This window comes from Pleurodeles waltl, chromosome 3_1 (assembly GCF_031143425.1).
Source record: "Pleurodeles waltl isolate 20211129_DDA chromosome 3_1, aPleWal1.hap1.20221129, whole genome shotgun sequence".
NCBI lineage: Eukaryota > Metazoa > Chordata > Amphibia > Caudata > Salamandridae > Pleurodeles > Pleurodeles waltl.
Window position 1 is genome coordinate 1,841,556,059 of NC_090440.1, and position 19,396 is coordinate 1,841,575,454.

Genomic DNA, 19,396 nt, shown 5'->3' on the forward strand with positions numbered 1-19,396 from the left:
ACAGGGGAGAGTTTGAACAGAGCAATGTTCTCCGATTGAGTGCTAAAAGAAAAATGCAAAATAGTCATCTCATGTCAGCAGTGAAGGGTGCAACCCATCGAATTAGAAACATTGTGATACATACATGTTCCAAGGAAAGAGCATGCTTAAGAATAGGAAGGAAGGTCATTGAATAAGGAGGAAGAAACTGAGCTAGAGAAGAAAGCCATCTAGTCATGATCAAGGGACTTACCCAAAGCTCGTCCTCTGTACAGTATTATAAACAATAGATCTCTATCAAAAAATCTCTGAAGTATCCATGTGTGATCTAAAAGATCCCATTTAGCTACTCATCCAATACTCAGATATTTAGATTAATCTCCTCTTACAACCACTAAGCAATTATTAATTTATTGATCATAGAGAATCAGTTGAAGATAATTGCCTAACCTTTGAGCAAAGGATTACTAAAAAGTTTCATTAATATGAAACCATGCTTTGGACCATCTGCACCCTAGTAAAATGAATGCATAAAAGAGCTCAAAATCAAATGTAAGAAGCTTGAAAGTAAATGTCATAAGGTTTATTCTGACTCAAATAAAAATAGTCTCAAAAGTGCATTAAGCAACCAAAAAAGAGAGGTAGGAAAAGCCAAAGCTGAGTTCTATGTGAACAGTATTTTAACAGCAAATAAAGGGACAACAAGGTTTCTTTTTAGATTCCCCATGAGCTAATGGACTGGAACCGCTTAAAGCAAGGAATTCCTCCTTCTCAGAAACTTTGTGATGATTTGGCTTAGCATTTTGAGAAGAAGGTCAGCAAAATCGTGGACGACATTAGCTCGGCAATGCAGATACTGCCTTCTAATGTAAATTTGAAGATCACTGTCAATTTGGAGACAGTAAATAAAGTGACTAATAGTCAGTGTCCCTGGGATTTGCTATTTACTGACCTTAAAGGTCCATACCACAATTAATCTTCTAACTGCATACTTGATGTCTTTGAGAATATTTGAGTAGTGACTTTCTTAGACATCACCAGTTCTACTACCTCAGGCTCCCTGTTGGATCCTCTACCACCGAAGATATGGAAGAAGCTGGGGGATGATATTACTCTTCATACATTGCAGGTATGTAACTAATCCTTGGAGACAGGGATGGCACCTCTAACTTGGAAGAAGACAGTGGTTACCCCCTTTTGAAGAAATCATCTGCTGATCATTTGGTCCTGAATATTTATTGGCCCATTTTGCTCCTCCCCTTCCGGGTGAAAGCTTTGGAGTGATATGCGAGTAGGAAATTTCCCAATTTTCAGAGTCACATTCTCTTCTGGAGGATAAACAATTTGGCTTCCGACCAGGTCATGGTGCGGAGTCTGCCTTACGTGTGGCTTTAGATAAGTTATGAACGCAGGTGGACAGAGGTCAGTCGTTGGTTCTGATTATGCTTGACCTGTCAGTTGCCTTTGATACAGTGAACCATAACATTCTCCTGTCGACAATACAGTCAATTGACTTAGGGGGCATAGGTCTGAATTGGATGAAGTCCTATTTTTCAGGTAGGTACCAGTCTGTTTCTTTACCTCCCTTGCAATCTGAATTCAGACATCTACAACAGGGAGTACCACAGGGATCTGCTCTCTGCCCAATCCTTTTTAATATCTGTCTGAACACTTATTACCCTGATAAAGGAGCATGGATTCAAAGTGATTAATTATGCTGATGACATCTAGCTAATGTTGTCCTTTAATAAAGATTTGGAGGAGGTAATGGCGGCCTTTCAGAATGGTTTGCTGGAAATCTCCAGATAGATGAATACCAACTCATTAAAATTTAATGGAGACAAAGCTGAATTCTTATGCTGTTAGGTAGTTAAGATCCCTTTAATTCTTCCTCATAATTATTGGCCCCTCCCATCTGGAGATGAGTTGGCGCAGTTAGAATTAGTACATAATCTGGAGGTTATCTTTGACAATAAGTATCTCTGGAGAGCCATTTCTCAAAGACATCTGGAACATGTTTCTCACTTCTGCGTAGCCTTAAGAAGGTACTACCACTACTGCTGAGTGAAGTCAAACCTCTTATAGTATGCAGTGCTATCTTCAGCCAACTAGACAATTGCAATTCATTGTTATGGGGGGTATCTGAATATCTGCTTAATAGATTGCATAGAATCCAGGTGGTAGCTGCCAAACTTGCCTTGAACAGGTCTCATCGATCATCGTCATCCAACACCTTGAGGGAACTACACTGGTTGCTGCTGAGACAGAGGATCTTGTTCAAGGCTGTGTGTATTGTGTTCAGGACATTACATGGATATGGCCCATTGCTCCAAAGATGGAGACTGAAAAGATATACCCCTTGATGAGATCTGCATTCTAATTTGGCAAACTTAGGGCCTCATTATGACTTTTGGCATTCTGACCGTTGGACCACCAAAGCTGGGGTGATGAGGCCTCACCCCCTGTCATATTATGATGTTTCCACTGGGCTGACCAGTGGAAACATCACATTACGACACTTCTACTGGTCAGCCTAGTGGAAACAGTGCAGCAGCATTGACCTCAACTCCATTAAGGGAGCCGAAGTCAATGCCGACGCACTCCAGCACCGTCAGAATGCACAGTGTATGCATAGCAGATAGTGTACATTCCGAGGATGCTGGCGGGAGGGTCCCCGCACTGCCCATAACACTGTTATGGGCAGTGCAGGCCCCCCCGTGGCTCCCAGCACTGGCTTTCTGCCAGCCTTTCCATTGTGCTGAAACTGCCATGGAAAGGCTGGCAGAAAGTGAAGTATTGATCAGCATGGCGGGGCTGCCATAGGTGACCACGACTTCAACTGCTGCTTCCCCTTCGGGATCCGTGATCCCGGTGGTGGTGGTGGTCTCCTGGCAGTCTGTCCGCCTTGGTTATATTCTGGCGCTCGGAACACCAGGAATGCAGCGGTCTGACCGCCACTGTGAGTTTGAAAGTCTGAAGACCGGCAAACTTGTTATGAGACCCAAAGTCTGTGTTAAGAAGGTCCAGAAAGCAAAACAGGGTGGTCAGGCCTTTTCAGTCAAAGCAGCACAAATCTGGAATACGCTTCCACTATCACTTAGATCCATCAAAAAACCCAAACTGCAGCATTTTCGGAAAGCCCTGATGACTTGATTGTTCCAAAAAAGGGTTTCTGTGCATGGTGGGTAGAGAATAGGGCTAGCAACTATGCATATCTATCTACTCGTTAGCGTAAAGATACCAGTTTTGTTGACAGTTGCACTCTATAAATGTTATATAAAAATAAAAGCAGGCTCACTCACAATATAACAGAGTCCCTCTTCTATCTCCTGATTCTAGTGTTTAAAATTGCTCATGGCCACTTCAAACCTCCCCATCTTCTCTTGTACTGCCCATGTCTCACAACATCTCTTTTTTTATTATAAACCCAACACTATCCACAAAGTCTGTGCCTGCTCTAGAATAAGGGCAGTTTTTTCCTAATATGCCTTCATTGGAACGCTGTTGAGTGAACCAAAAATCAAATACCATTTAAGCCCCTTTAACACCTAGTTCCAGTACCAACTGCTTCAACTTGGAGAGTCTATACTCATTTCCTCTGCAGTACAAATACAATATTTGAGCAAATGACAAAAATCAAAAGGGTTTTCTTAAGGTGCAAGTCATGTTGAAATGCATACCAACAGGAGCTCTGGATCACTAGAACAAAAAGAAAAGGTAGGGCAGTCTGACCATTAAGATGGAGCAAAGCTATGCACTATGGCGACATATCACATTTTGAAAATATGACTTGGCAAACTGTGGCCCATTAATCATTAGGTGTCCCATGCACACCATTTATGTTAGCAATTTAATTACATGTGTAGAAATACAGATGATTAATATTTGCAACAAAAAGAGTCCACCCCTCAAGTTGTAGAAAAGCAGGACAGTCTCATAAATTAGAAACCAGGACAACTAAGTATGTTAGCAATCTTTCTACTACTCAAATGTGTACTTCTTCGATAATGCAGAAAACTGTGGCCTTCAGTGAATCAAAGATATTATAGGAATACATTAGCTTTGTTACTTTTCTCAAATGCTGTAAATTGAAATATAGTTTACTTGTGACTAAATCTATATTAGTATGTCATTATCAATAGGAGACTTAATAGGTTTTTTGACACTGAGTTTTGTGTAATTTTCTCCCCAAATTTTAATTTACCCCAACAAATATTACAAAATACGGCACCAGCATCTTGGAAAATAGAGCTGAATTATTTATTTTTCACAAAGGTTACAGAGATACCCCTCTATAAGTAGTTTTGGTACCTCTGACATTAGCACGCTGCTCCTCCATGTACCCTTGAAGGAACATATCATGGGTGTGAACATGGTATATTACGGATGTGAACTACCTTTTTAACTAAGTCACTTCTGCAAGATGCCACGACTGATGGACATCCGTGTCTGACAATGGATAAAGTCAGCTAAACCACAGTAGCCAATGCCTGCACAAAAGCACCTATTTATAAATGCATGTATGTGTGTGTGTGTACGTTTGTATCTGTGTTTAATTTGTGTTTTGTAGATGTCAAACAGCTAAGGCTGTCTATAGGTGAAAACTAAAACAGGGACCTATGACACAAAAAGATATGGCCACATTTTTTGCAAGGGTTTTTGTTAGATAACAGCCATTGAGATTTAGAACGTTATATTTCCAACTGATGCTAGAGATTGGTGACTAGGAGTGAATAAATGAAATAGTGTCAATTTCTCAGTGGTTTGTGATAATAAATTTTTTGATAAAAATACTTCAGTATACAAATATTCCACATTTCAATAGTTTGTTTTACAATAATTTCATATATAGACTCTGCAGGTGTTAATTTTTCGACATTTCAATGGTGGCAGGAAGTTTGAAATCGTGAGTAAACCTGTTTGCCCCCATTTATCAACTAAATTGTCTACCTGTTATGTTCAGAAGTTACCACTGACCAAAATAAAAATATGTTTAGTTCAGGTAATTGAACCAATAAAATTCAACACAATCAATCACATTTTAATAACAAGGGTGCTAAGTTTAGTAGACATATATAGGAAAAAATTGCATATATTACAATGGAACAGTGAAGGCCGACATAATTTAAAAGTAGTGGGGCGGGTGAAGGGGCCACAAAGGATCGCAAGGGGGGAGAGCATGCACAGGGTGTGGGGGGTTTATCAATAAAATAAAACACTTACCTGGTGATGCCGGCTGCCTCGCGGTCCTTTGATTCTTGATTCTAGCATTCAATGGGACAGCATCAGAGACTCCTCCCTGTGCAATCCGTGCGCTGCTCTCATGCTATTATCAAGAATGAGAGCAGTGCAGGGATTGCCCTAAGCGGGCTGGTTTACCGCTTGCTCAGGGAGTCTGTGCTGTTTCTCCAGCCCGGCTGTGAAATACAGCTGGGTTGGAGAAACCTAAGTGCACATGTCTGTTTGGTGGGCCTAAGACGGCTGGCCAAACTGACATGCACACTTAAGTGCACACCACTCCACTCCTCTTCCTCCCCTCCCATGACCCAGCCCCGCCCCTTCCTGCGCACGCTGGCGCAGCCAGTAGCTGAAAAATAAAATGATAATAAAATATGATTTTATTTTTCAGCTACTGGCTTTGAGCCAGTGGGGTGACGCTGCTCTGCCACTGCAGATGAGCCGCGGCTGCATTGGAACCAATGTCAACACCTCTAACAAATAAAGTGTTTATATACATCAATGAACAAGAACTAGACAACCTCAGAATGTAATACCATCCATTAGGTGACCTTTAAAGTTTTAGAACTCTCATATCAAGAATATACAGGGTATATCAAAAATCACTTGAATGTCATGGCTAGTATTCAAGCTAATAGTGTGTTCCTGTGCCTACAAATACACAGTGCTCTCATAAGGAGAACAATTTTGTAGTAAATGAGCCCAAACGAAGCATTGATAGCCTTAATTTGGTACATTTAAACTTGTTAAATGGTGGTGTAGTTAATGGAGATCTCCGTGTTTTGTAAATATGAAGCTGCTTTGTGCAATGGCATGGTATCACAAACAATAGGCCCCCATCAACCATAGTCATTGGGAATCACACTGAGTCTGGACTTGTTAGATCTGACAGCCTTAGGGTGGTCACCCCTAACTTTTTGCCTGCCTCCCTCCACTTTTTGGACACTGTTTTTGCTGGTTTTAGGGCTCTGCACTACATGTGACCAGGGCCTGTAGATTAAATGCTACTAGTGGGCCTGCAGCACTGGTTGTGCCACCCACATACGTAGCCACTTAACCATGTGTCAGGACTGCCATTGCAAGTCCTGTGTGTGCAGTTTCACTGGCAATTTGACTTGGCATTTAAAAGTACTCGCCAAGCCTTAAACTCCCTGTTTTCTACATATACATCACCCCTAAGATAGGCCCTAGGTAACCCATAGGCCCGGGTGCTATCTAGGGAAAAGGCAGGACATGTACCTGTGTAGTTCATATGTCCTGGCAGTGTAAAACTCCTACATTTGTTTTGCACTGCTGTGAGGCCTGCTCCTTTCATAGGCTACTATTAGGGCTACCCTCATATACTGTTTGAGTGGTAGATTCTGCTCTGAAAGGAGTAACAAGGTCATATTTAGTATGGCCAGAATGGTAATACAAAATCCTGCTGACTGGTGAAGATGGATTTAATATTACTGTTTTAGAAACGCCACTTTTATGACACATCTGTTGCATCTCAAAAGAGAATGCAGGAGGAGGAAAAGGAAATGGCGGAAGTCACAGACTGAACCCTCTAAGCATGATTACAAAATAGCAATTTGGATCTATCACACTGAAATTAAGTCCGCCCAAATTTAATACCATACAGCAGAAATTGAACAGGCGGCTAACTCACCCAAACAGATCTTTTGTGTTCTCAATGAGATTACTCAGTTTCAAGAAAACAAGATGCTTTCAAAGGCATCTCAGAAACATGTTGACAAGCTTACATAATTTTTTCAACAAAAAGTGCTAGATATTTATCTAAACTTCCCGGATGCTATAAACCAAGGACAGAAGGTCCCTAAACAAAAACCAGGACCTTCTACATCTTTATCAGTCTTCCCTCCAATATTAGAAGCTGATGTAAAAAAACATCTGCAAATGATCAAATCAGGATCACCTTTGGATCCTGTGCCTCCCCAGGTATTACTACTATGTGAACCTGTAATAGGTCCTTACATTACAAAATCTATTAATCTTTCATTATCTGAGGGGACAGTGCCTAAGCAATGGAAACATGCCATTGTTAAGCCTCTACTGAAGAAACCCAATCTTGACCCTGGACTTCTTAGTAACTACAGGCCTATCTCATTATTGCTGACTGTATCAAAAATGGCGGAAAAACATGTCCAAATCCAATTGTCTCTGCTTCTGGAAGCCAATCACACTTTACATGCTACCCAGATGGGCTTCAGACCATTACATGGGACAGAGATCGCACTAATAGCGATCACTGAAGAAGTGAAAAAGCGACTAGATGAGGGTAGAGAAACAGCTATTATTCTTCTAGACCTCAGTGCTGCCTTTGATATGGTGGACCTGGATATATTAATGAACAGGACACAAGATATTGGTCTGTCGGGGTTGGCTTTTGAATGGGTCAACTCATTTGTAAAAAATATGTCCTTTCAGGTTTTAGATAGGTCCTATGTCTCAGAACATATTAACAGCAGATGTGGAGTTCCTCAGGGTTCAATTTGGAATTTCTCTTTGTATGATGTATACCCAGGTCCCACATGGAATACAGTGTCAGGCTGTCATTTGTACGGTAGTGTGAGTAAAAGCAAAAGAAGCAAATCAATTATTAAAGCACAGCATTTTTCAGCAGTTCTGCCTATATCACAAATAGCTATAAATACAGCATAAGCGATAAAATTTGATTTGGGAAATTTTCATGAGATTGCACAAAAGTATTAGAGATTCTTGTTTGGTTTATTTTTATCTTGTTGACCTACCTCGCCTTTCATAGCGGAACATGTGGCACTTCTTAGCTTGTTGTGAGTAGGACGGTGCCCAGTGGGAGTTCAGGGGTCCACCAGAAGGAATGCGTTTGTGGGGTCAAATCCTTGCTCAAAACATCACGGAAACAGAAATGGACAGGTTCCTAAAAGCTATTGTTGTTATATAGATACATTCAGATTGTTCTGGCAGACAGAACAAGGAAACAACGGACAATGTCAAATGAATTTTTCTAACATATTTTACATATTTTAATACTGTTACTTCAAACACATATTTTAATATTTTAATTCATGTCTGCAAAATATCCTTTTTGTTGCTGTTCTGCAATACAACCTTTGCACTCCTGTTCTTTGTACCCCCGTTTTTCCTTCAACCATGTTCTTGAAAGCGGCAGTCTAGATATAAACAAATATCCATCTCGTTGCTGCTTCTGTAGGTGGGCATGATTATGTATTTCTTGCAGTAAATGATTTTTTCTAAATATAATCTTATAATTCCTTTTTTTCTAGGTTACAGGAATTAGAGGTCGACCAGGATCTGCTGTGAGTATTTCTTTTTTGTTTTAAGCATAATAAAGAGTATTCCACTTGCATCATTTCTATTTTGAAATTTAGGAATAAAGAGATGCTTTTTGATAGAATGGGATGCCTTCAAATCGGTTATCAAGGATCATTGCTTGGAATGCACATGGAATATGAGGGGGACTCTGGACACAGGGACATCTCCCCCATTGAGCATGTCCTCCTTACTCTCGAATTGCATGTGGTATCGGATCCCGAAAGTCGTAGTAACCTTCACTCGACACAACGCGTGCATGGTGTGCTTCTGGAATGCCTCTGCTTCATCAACTACACAGCGCATACGGCTAAAATGCACACATCAGCAGGAGAAGCAGGTTCCCTTTTGGCATGGCTCATTCATCAGGAATATCCTAGACAACCCATGCAAACACTTCGCTTGTCTGAGGGTACACTTCTGTACAAACAATTGATGATACTTGCTGACATGACGAGACATTATACCAAAATGTACATGCAAGACATGGACATAGATTTACACGCCAATCAACTCTTTTCTATCCCACCCTCACTCCTGACCAGAGAACCACGCTAGATAACGGTATTTCATTACTTGAGGTACAGGGAGCTATACACTCCCTGGCCAGGGTGAAGACTTGGGGACCAGATGGTCACCCAACTAAGTTTTACAAAGCCTATGCCACTCCCCTCCCCCTTGCCTCCAGACACTTTATGACAATGCCCTCCAAGCAGCCTGGTTACCACCCTCCTTTTGCGAGGCTCTACATATCTCCATGCCCAAACCAGACCGCAACCCCACAGTTCTAGGTTCATACCGGCCGCTTGCACTTCCCAATTCAGATTATAAAATAATCACCAAGATATTGGCAGAACGATTGGCCCCTTTGGTCCCCTTGCTCATATACCCAGTTTAGAACAGGTTTGTCCTTGTCTGAAACACCTCACGGAATATACACAGTATTTTTAGAGTTATGGAAAACGCCCACCAGTTTTAGCCCAGATCTGGTTGTCTTGTCCTCGACTTGGAGAAAGCATTCAACTCATTTCTGTGGAACTTTCTACTTGCAGTTTTACTTCAATATGGACTGGGTGCCAGGTTTAGCAGACTGGTGAGATTATGATACACCCAACCAGTTGTTAGAGTAAAGACCGGGGCTCTGATTTCTGAACCCATCATGATTCAGAAGGGAACCTGCCAAGGATGTCCCCTCTCCCCTCTACTTTTTTAATTAGCAATTGAACTTCTAGCCATAGCTCTTCATACACCCAGGCCCACCCGGGGTATTCCTCAGGGTGATGGCATTGACTCAGTGTCACTCTACGCCAATGACCTGCTGCTCTATCTACGTGATGTCAAGAAGGTTCCCTCAGTCTTGGCATCTATATTCCAGTTGTTTGCAGTGCTCTCCAGTCTTAAAGTCAACTGCGAGAAATCCTGTCTTTACTCCTTTTCTGGTGATGTTTTAGGCCCTGCTTTCTGTCTTTGAGGCATTCACCTCACAAAGCAACCCACCACATTTAAACTCCTGGGCATCCTCATTTACCATGATCCCACTGTTCTATTGGATGGTAACCTTACTCGCATGGTGTCCTTGATACTTTCGCAATCATTGCTCTGGAAGACCCTACCCCTCTCTTACCCTCTGGTAGGAAAGCATTTATTAAGATGGTTGTGCTCCCTCAACTATATATCACTTTGCCAACCTCCCTCTGTAGCTCCCCAAATCCTTCTTCTACCCACTAGACAGCCTTACATGAGATCTTATCTGGAACAACACAAGGTGTAGAGTGGCACTTTATAAACTCCAACTGCCAAGTACAGGTGGAGGTTTAGCGGTCCCTAACTTTGAACACTATTATCTGGCCTCTCAGATACAGTGGGTAGCTAGGTAGATGTTGGGGCTTCAGCTGTCTGACACTGCTACTGCCACGCCACCCTCGGATCTCTTGAATGGTTTAATGGCTATTTCACGCCTGTTCTGAACATACACCCTAACGGCTATACTGTTGGGGATAGCACATTGTTGCTTTAACCGCAGCCTCTTTATAACTAAAGCCACACAACCATACGTCCCTGTAATTAGTGGGCACCCCGAGAAGAGACCGGTTCACTGCTATAACAGATCTCGTCGCCGCCTAAAAAAGGACAAGGTAAGACGCCCCCAAAGTATCAAACTCAATAATAGATGCCTGTGACATCGCTTGGGATGATATGCAGCTGGAACGTCCGATGCATCTTACGATCCAGTACCGCCATGTCATGGGATTGGGTTGTCATTTGATTCACTTGTTTGCCGACTCACTGGGAAAATGATTTAGGCCACCCTTGCACAGACACAAAATGGACAGCTATGATGCAGTTAGCTGCCCTCATCCCACAAACCACCTACTTTCACCTTATCCAGCATTACATATTTCATAGAGCCTACCTTACACTTGCAAAAATAAATTACTAATATCATTGGTCAGATGCTGCCTGCCACTGCTGCACTTAACCTGATGCTACCCTGGTACATAAGTTGTGGGACTGCCCGTCCCTCCAACAATATTGGCTCGCCTAACACATTCTCCGGAGAGGCCGGTGCCGCACACCTGGGTGTCCTGTCTGCTGGGTTTAATTCATAGGGATAAGCATAAAGCTACCACTCAGTACATAGACTTGGGCCTGATTCTTGCCAAGTGCCTAATCATGTGGGACATTTGATCACCAACGCCACTGACAGTCTCTGCATGGGAGATGTCTATATGGGCATGTGCCCTTGCTGAATGTGTGTCTTTAGGTAGAGAGGATACAAGTGGTCTTCGAAAGTACCAGCTAGCAGACAGCTGGGACACTATCCTGGAGACTTTTCAGATATCAATGCCTTCTGGTGAAACATCTCCTGTCCCACCTACCTCACCACACAGGGACACCCATGCTGCTGGCTCATCTGTCACCTGATACTACCACAAGCCGCTCCCCATAACTCCCTATCCCAACATACCCTTCATGAACCTAACAAGTCACTCATGTCTCTATCAGCTTCACACTATGAAGTGCCATACACTATTCTCCTTCTTATCCCCCGCACTGTAGCTAACAGCCTCACTTACTACCCACATTGTTCTTCTCTTTTCTTCTTCCTCTCCTACTGAAGATTATAATGGTTGTATTGAATCTATGATTTGGCTGAACTATTTACAAAAATTGGTCATAAGTTGAGATATAAGTAACATTAATGATGCAATAGCCAGGGAAAATGTTGACCAAATAAACGATTAATTTAATGTTTTTTTATGTACATTGAAAAAGAATAAGAAAATGCAATAAAGGGATTCAAGCAAAAAAGATGCTTTGTGATTTTAGTGGTCAAAAAGGGGTTCTGAAGATTGTTAAAAAGGTGCAAAGTGGCTTCTTCTTTCAGACGTCATGTTAAGTGACATGAAATAAGTGATGTCAGAGCTAGTTCTTGTCATTAATTTTAGTACATTTACAAAACCCTTGACCTCAGAACTTAGTGAGTTTTTAATACTGTGCGAGTGATGCAAACTGCAAAGCTTGTAAAATCTGACAAGAAGAAATTGGTGGTTAAAAAGGGGATATTGGGCTGTAGCAAGTACTTTCCTGTTGCCAGCAGCCACTGCCCATTTTTTCCTTCAGCTCCATACCTAATATCCTTGCTCCACCATGGTAAGGATAAAGCCAGGATTCCCAGCATCATGAAAGAGAAACGATGCAGCAGAGTGGCGGCTATTGTGTTTCCCATTGCCACTCTGGAGGCAGTATGACAACACAATTATCTGCAGGCCGATGGTTTGTCGATGTCTAGTTGGACATTCAGCCACAGGTAAAACAGAAACCGCACCAATATAGGACAAAATCATGGAAACTTAAAATTCTTCTTACATGAAAATGTCACTGAATTCAGCTGGCAAAATGGCATAATCTTTACCCATCCCATATCTATAGCGCTGGGAAGTCATAGGTATAATCTAAACGTTTGGAAAATGCATCCTGTATGATGGGATTAAGTTAGCAGTGGATTTGTTCTCCAGAGATTTCTAACAAGCATCTGCCATATAACTGAAAGTTCTTCTTCATTCATTGAAAAGTTTAGGGACATAATATTTAATCATACATGTACTTTGTGGTAAAAAACCTATCAGATCCCTCCAGTATCTCCCCCTCTGTATCTCTTTGTCAAACTTAGTGGGAGGAACAAGCAGGTTTTTTTCTTCTGAAAATGTGGCTGATATTCAGGCACATTTCTGCCCCCTACTTTGGCTGTCATCGGTAGGTAATGGAGTTAGATAATACTTATGCTGAATCTGACTGCTTGCATCTGTGCAAATGTGAGGATTCCCCAGTTCTCTGAGTACTTTTCTGCCCATTGACCTCTCAATTTTTACTGTGCTTCTTGAGGCCATTACATCAAGAACGCTGTTAGACCCTTTTCCACCTTTGCTTTTTAGCAAACTTGGCCCACAATTTCTGGAAATATTAACTCAACACCTGAATGCCTCACTTTTAGAAGGTTGAGTTCCCAAGGCGTGGAAACATGCAATGGTAATGCTTTTTTCGGATAAAAAAAGCAAATCTTGAACTTCTTAATTGTTACAATTACAGGCCAGTTTCACTCTCGCCTGCATCAACCAAAATTTTGGAAAAACACTTAAACAAACAACTCACAATATTCATTGAATAAAATGGACTTCTCCACCACTTCCAATTGGGTTTCTGAGCTGGTTACAGCACAGAGTCAGCATTACACTTCCAGATCTTAGAGCTGTTTTTGACTCTGTAAAGTATAACACACTCCCCCAAACATTAGAGGAGAGGAGATGGGTGTGCACTGCAAGAGCTTTACCTGGCTAAGTTAATTCCTGCAGGACCACTACTTTGAGGTACATTCTCAACAGCATTGCTCAAAGCCTAACCTGCTATCATCTGGCATACATCAGGGCTCTACTCTTTGACCGACCCTGTTTAATATGTATATATGGCCACTTGCAGATATTGTGGAGAGCTGTGGTGTTACACTCTTTTCATATGCTGATGACACCCAGATTATTGTCTCCCTGTCACCTCAAGAGAATCGCAATGCTGACACTTTAAATACTTGCAGGGGGTAACCAACACCATGCCTTGCCCCAATATGATAATCTGTGAGATTCCATAAAAAAATTATTGGCCTACAAGCTTTACAATAGTTTGATGGCAAGCCATCCTTAAAGGCTTATTGGCTTTAACACATGTTTTTCACAATAAATAGGTCATGTCTACTGCCTTTTCTTGTAACTTGTTATACCGAACAGATCAGGCCTATAGCCTCATTGACTTAACACCATAACCTGCCCTGCCCTGCCCTGCCATATTGAGCAGAAGCTTTTCCACAATAAGACAGAGCCAAAGTCCTCTTCCACTATTACTTCTTAAAGCTGTTTTTCTATTGATCACATAAGATCTGGCAAAATACACTGTCAAGCCAGACCTAAAAAGGAGGGATCTCTAGATGTACACAATTTGATAGAAGAAGAAGAATGCTCTGCCCCTATCGAGGAAAGGTAGAGATGAGAAGGTGATTTGGAAAATAATGGTTAATCAATGTTAAATTATTTTCTCCTGATTGCCTGGAGCAAGTACAACAGACCTATCCCTCAGAATGGAGGCAAGATTTACCAGTTTGTCATGCAGTGCAGTGCAGAAGCTGCAAATGCTGCGCATGAGAAGGCCGGACTAGAAATGTGTGACCATGTGCGAGGGACACACCTTTGCACCATAGTGCATGGGTGTCCCTGTGAGTCTAGCATAGGTTTTGTACTGGAAGGATAGCTTTCAAGTACAAAATGCTATGCTTAGACTAACTTTAAACATGTTCCCATTTTGTAAGTGTGCTGTACAGTGCAGCACACATTCAAAGTCGAAAACCAAAATAGAAAAAAGCATTTCTCCTTCATAGCACCTTGTCTACTTTTTTAAGTAAATAAGGCCTAGCATCAGAAACCTTGGGTGGTTGCATGGGAACACACATGCACAAGCTATAGCACACCACCTTGGTGCTAAGTAATGCAAAGCAGCACTGTGCAAAGCTGTGCTATGCGCTGCGTTGCACTACTTTTGACTGATTTTCCAGGGCTAAACAAGTTTAGCTTTGGAAAGTAAATTAGTGAAAAAAGAATTAGCATAATTTTGTGTCACTTTTGTAATGCAAACACAGCACTAAACCTTAGTAAATCGAATCCTGGATTTCCTCTTGTAGACAGTTCACCATCTTTATAGAATCGTCATTGGAGTACCTTTCTCAGAAGGGGACACGGTGGGACGTTCTTTGTGATTAACTAGAAAGCAATTAGTGATCACCCAGAAGCCTATGTTTCAACAGGTTTGGGTCCTCTTTCAGGGAGCACGAGAAAGGCAGTTTCCAGGATGGCTGAGGAGTGGATAAATATACATATTTTATGGAGTGTAGGTGAAGGCGTTTTCTCTGGAGGAAAATGAGTTCCCAGTGGAGAAATAAATTTAAGCAACAGGTGCTTTTGTGCACCTCCACTCCTCTTATACTAGCTAATTGTCTGTCATGTGGGCTATCCAATGGTGTTCTAAAAGAAAACCACGAATATGAAACTTACAATTTTCATAGATTAGTGCGCTCATTGCAAATCTATAAATCCCCCAAAAATGCAAATCGTAGGATTATGTCTACAGTCGATGTATATTCTTCTGTGCTTCCTGCCCGGGGTCGTTAGTAGACCCAGGATTTTCCCAGTGTGTAGGTTATCAACTCAGGGCTTCTCAGCTAGATCAATGCTTTCTGTGCAAATACTTTTTTGATTTTTTATCAAGTTTTAGCCTGTGTCCACATTGGCCAATTCCCTCAATTAAAACATTTTAACTTACAATTCATAAACATGTAGCTTGTAACAAAGCATAGCATATCATAAACCTTTTATATTCTGCATTTCACTGATTGGAAACGAATTTGAGAATCCTGTGTAAATTGAAACGATTTAACTCACATAGAACTATATTCAGAGGAAGGTACAGCTATTAGCCTCCCAAAGTCCCATTTCTGCTTGTTGCCAATCTAAGAAGCCAAAATTCTACTCAATTTATAGATAACACTGCTTTTCCATATGCGAAAGCGGGCTCCTTGCCAGTAATCCAGCAGACACTTCTCAAAGTGCCCAAGCATATCCAGCAATTATTGTCTTGCTACTTTTTTAGCAAAAAAAATAATAATAGTTCTTTGGAAACTTGGCAGACCTTGCTATTGAATGCTTTTCTCATTTTTTCTATGCAATTTGCTGACAAGCTCTCTCTGAACATACAATTTTGGGGCCAAGTGCCGGATATTGCGTCCAAATATTTGCTGAATGTGAGTCGCACTAGAAAATAGATTGAGATTCTTTGTGTGAAAATATGACCTAGTTATGCCTCTCGGAATACAGTACAGTTAATTTCATTTGCTACAGACAGCTGGGGTTATCAGCCATGGAGTCAGGATTAATCAGAGAAACTGCTGAAATAATGTGGACTGAAGAAATGTGCTGGTCTTGTCTAAACACGTTGTAGCTTTATTCAGTTAACACAGCCCTGATAATGTAAACATGTTTCTGAGTTTGGAATGTTGTTTCTTCATTATTTTTTTATTCTCTACTACAGGGACCACCAGGCTCACAAGGACCGAGAGGAGACAGGGGGCCAAAAGGAAAATACGTAAGTTATTGTACCTAAAATTCCGTCGAGGATCATGTTAAATAAGAATTGAGTCGATTTCAATATAAACGGTCAGAGCAACTACATTTCTGTCCTGTGACACTATCAAATGTGAAAAGTTTGTTGCTAATCTCCAAAGCGGTGTTCATGACTAAGGTGTTCTTTCGTCCCTCTAGTGCAATAAAATGTCTCGGAAATGTGCAACTTGAGGAACCACTGTGAATCGAGGGACGTAGATGCAGGGTCACTCCTGTGATTGTCACTTGCCACTTATAGGGAGATTCTTTACCACTATCTTGTTCTCACAGCCCTCTAGCCTTGTCCGAAAAGTTGCAAACTGGAGCAAGCATGACTTGTGTGCTTAGTTGTATGTATGTGGGAGCTCCCGAGGGATGCTCTTGATGTACTTTGGCAAATACCTTAGTGATACTTGTAATAGTGTGGGGGCAGGAATGCACATAGCTTCATACTTAATACCATTGAAGATCAGAAGTTAGCTGGTTTGTTGGTCAGAACTGTCTCTGTAAATGGATTAGTTAAGTTCAGCTGCATTGTCGTAGGAGTGAGTGTGAATGTGGTGGATGGAGTTAGATCTGATACCACAAGATAGCATTGGATGATCATATTTGAGAGAGCTGTAGAACGGACAAGTAGTAGAATGGAAGGCAGAAGTTTTGGTCTGATGTTGAAATTAATGAAGCCCTCCTGTTGCTCACGTTACATATTATAGGCTACTTAAGGTTATATCTTCGTGCCAAGTCTTTCTGGGATCGGCTGGTGCTTCCAAGGAGCACATTTGCCGCTGTTTAAAATAGCCACCTGATGCAGCATATTCAGAATCCTGATATCTCTGGCTGTTCATAAGCCAGAGACACATTGACCTACATTAAAGACCATAATTCTTAAATCTTTTTCTCATCTTTTTTCCTAATTGTCGTACCAAATCATCACTGTTTAAATATAAAAACATGGTAGAAGACTGCATTGTACCATGAACAAAAAAAACATCGTCAACAAAGTTACATATCAAGAAAATAAAATATGATTGACTGCCTTGGTGTAGCACTTTGTGCTTTGTAATATTTAGCATAAGATAATTGGATAAAGAACGTAAATAATAAAAATACATTAAACTCAGAATAGATACTGTGAGTGTATTCGAGGAAGCTTGATTATTGCGCTGCAAAAATAATGACATTAAAAGCGTGCTATGGACATGTTTTATTTGATTGCACAGTACATAGCCGTTCTTTCAAAAAGAGTTTCTATCCATATCCGCATACATACAAGATAGAGAAATACACAACATATCATGTGATGCCGCAACCCATAAAGTCATTATGAAGTGCAAGTCAGAAAGGTGTCAAGTACAAACATTATGATCAACTCATGTAGTACGAGATAAAATCTGACAGTTTTCACAATTAGAGCAAGACGAAAATATATTTGCAAAATGTTAAATACTCAGGAAACCCAAACGTTTGTGGCGCTCTAATTCATCAATAATAAAGAAGAAGATCTAGTTAGTACCTGGTGTGACTTGATTAAAAAGAAGTTCTTGAGCAGTACATATACGAAGTAAACAAATGCGTGACTTAAGGCTGTGCAAACCACAAAAAACGATGTATTGTGATATTGTCAATACTCATCGTGTAGAATGTAATCTGACAAGTCACACCATTCTCCAACTCGACCAGTGAAGAAGAGACATGCAATTGGCATGAGATCCACGCTGCCTGGCTGGTCGTTACAAGAGGACGAGATGCTTGTCAAGCAGTCACCCAGAATGGCTGTCGAATCTGCTAATGAAACAAATAGTATGTCTTGACCACTCAATACTCGGCTGGCGATACAGACATATATGCTCTTTCTCACTAATACATGATGTCCAACTGGCCCGGACTGTTAATTATGAACCCCAACTTTTGCCCATATTGCAGAGAACCTCGAAGGACACCCCACTCGTCTGGCATAGGTGTTCATTAATTCTTTGCTTCGCTGCATTTTAGCCTGCAAGTGATCATGGGATGGAATCTCTGTTAGTCTCCATTTTTGTAATATTAGGCTACGTTCCACCTCAATACCAATAAACACCAGTTACTGGACATTCTTATTAGCTTTCCGGACAGATTGAGAGGAGCCACATAGTGCAAATGTGACCTCGGGGAATATCAGGAAATGTGTAGTATCTGCAAGCAACTGAAACACTGTCACCCACAAATTATGACGAGCAGGACATGTGAAGAAGGCATGGGACCAATTCCCTGCCCCATTTAATTGACAGCGAAAGCATTGATTGGGAACTGCACTGACCATCTTCTGTAGTCAATGAGGAGCATAATATACCAGCCACTCCATTATACTTGCTGTACCTGGGTGACGGTACAGCAAGTAGAATGGAGTATTCTGGCCAGGATTTCATCTACCAAGAGAGACTTGGGCCCATATTTTTACTTTTTTAGTGCATACAATTGTAAGTTTGCGCCGCTTTTGCATCAAAAAACGGCGCAAATGTGGTGCAAAAAAGTATAAATATGAGCCCTGGTGTTCTTATGCAGAGCCAATACCAATTCCCCACACCTGTTAGTTTACTTTAGCATAAAAGATGCATCACCGCATGTGTTTCTGGACTTATAGCTGAATAGGTTGCAGAAAGCAGGCTGAATATCTGTCAACAACTAAACATTGAAGGGGCATATTTATACTCCAATTGCTCTGAATTTGCATCATTTTTTTGTGCTAAAATGACACACATGTGGGAGGAGGGGCCAAATAAATGTGCAAAGCTTCCTTTGCATCATTACTTAACGCCTGGGTCAGACCAGGCGTTAGGGGACCTTTGGAACCATTTCCATGGCGAGACACCATGGAAGGGGTCCACAGGGGCCCTCCTCAAGCCCCAGGAACACCCCCACCCCCACCAGAGGGACACCGGAAGATGGGGGACCCCATCACAGGCAAGTAGGGTAAGTATTTTTAAAACATTTTAAAAGTGCCATTGGGGGCCCTTACATGGCACAGGGTGCAATGGCCATATCCACAGGACCCTTGGCCCCTGTGCTGGCCATTGGGGTGGTGGGCAAGACTCCTCTCTTTTATAAGACAGGAGTCATGTGGTATGGATGGTTTTGTGTCAGGAAATGACGCTAGGCTGGTTAAAGGTATTTTTTATGCCTCTAACCAG

At 41.5% G+C, this 19,396-nt stretch overlaps 1 protein-coding gene across 1 annotated transcript in view; it reads left to right on the plus strand.

Moving 5' to 3' along the window:
* Positions 1-19,396, plus strand: part of COL5A2 (collagen type V alpha 2 chain) — a 325,125-nt gene that overhangs the window by 117,729 nt on the left and 188,000 nt on the right. The window contains exons 5-6 of the mRNA XM_069225929.1: positions 8,487-8,519; positions 16,159-16,212. Coding sequence (XP_069082030.1) covers positions 8,487-8,519; positions 16,159-16,212 — 87 coding nt within the window. The remainder of the gene's footprint in view (positions 1-8,486; positions 8,520-16,158; positions 16,213-19,396) is intronic.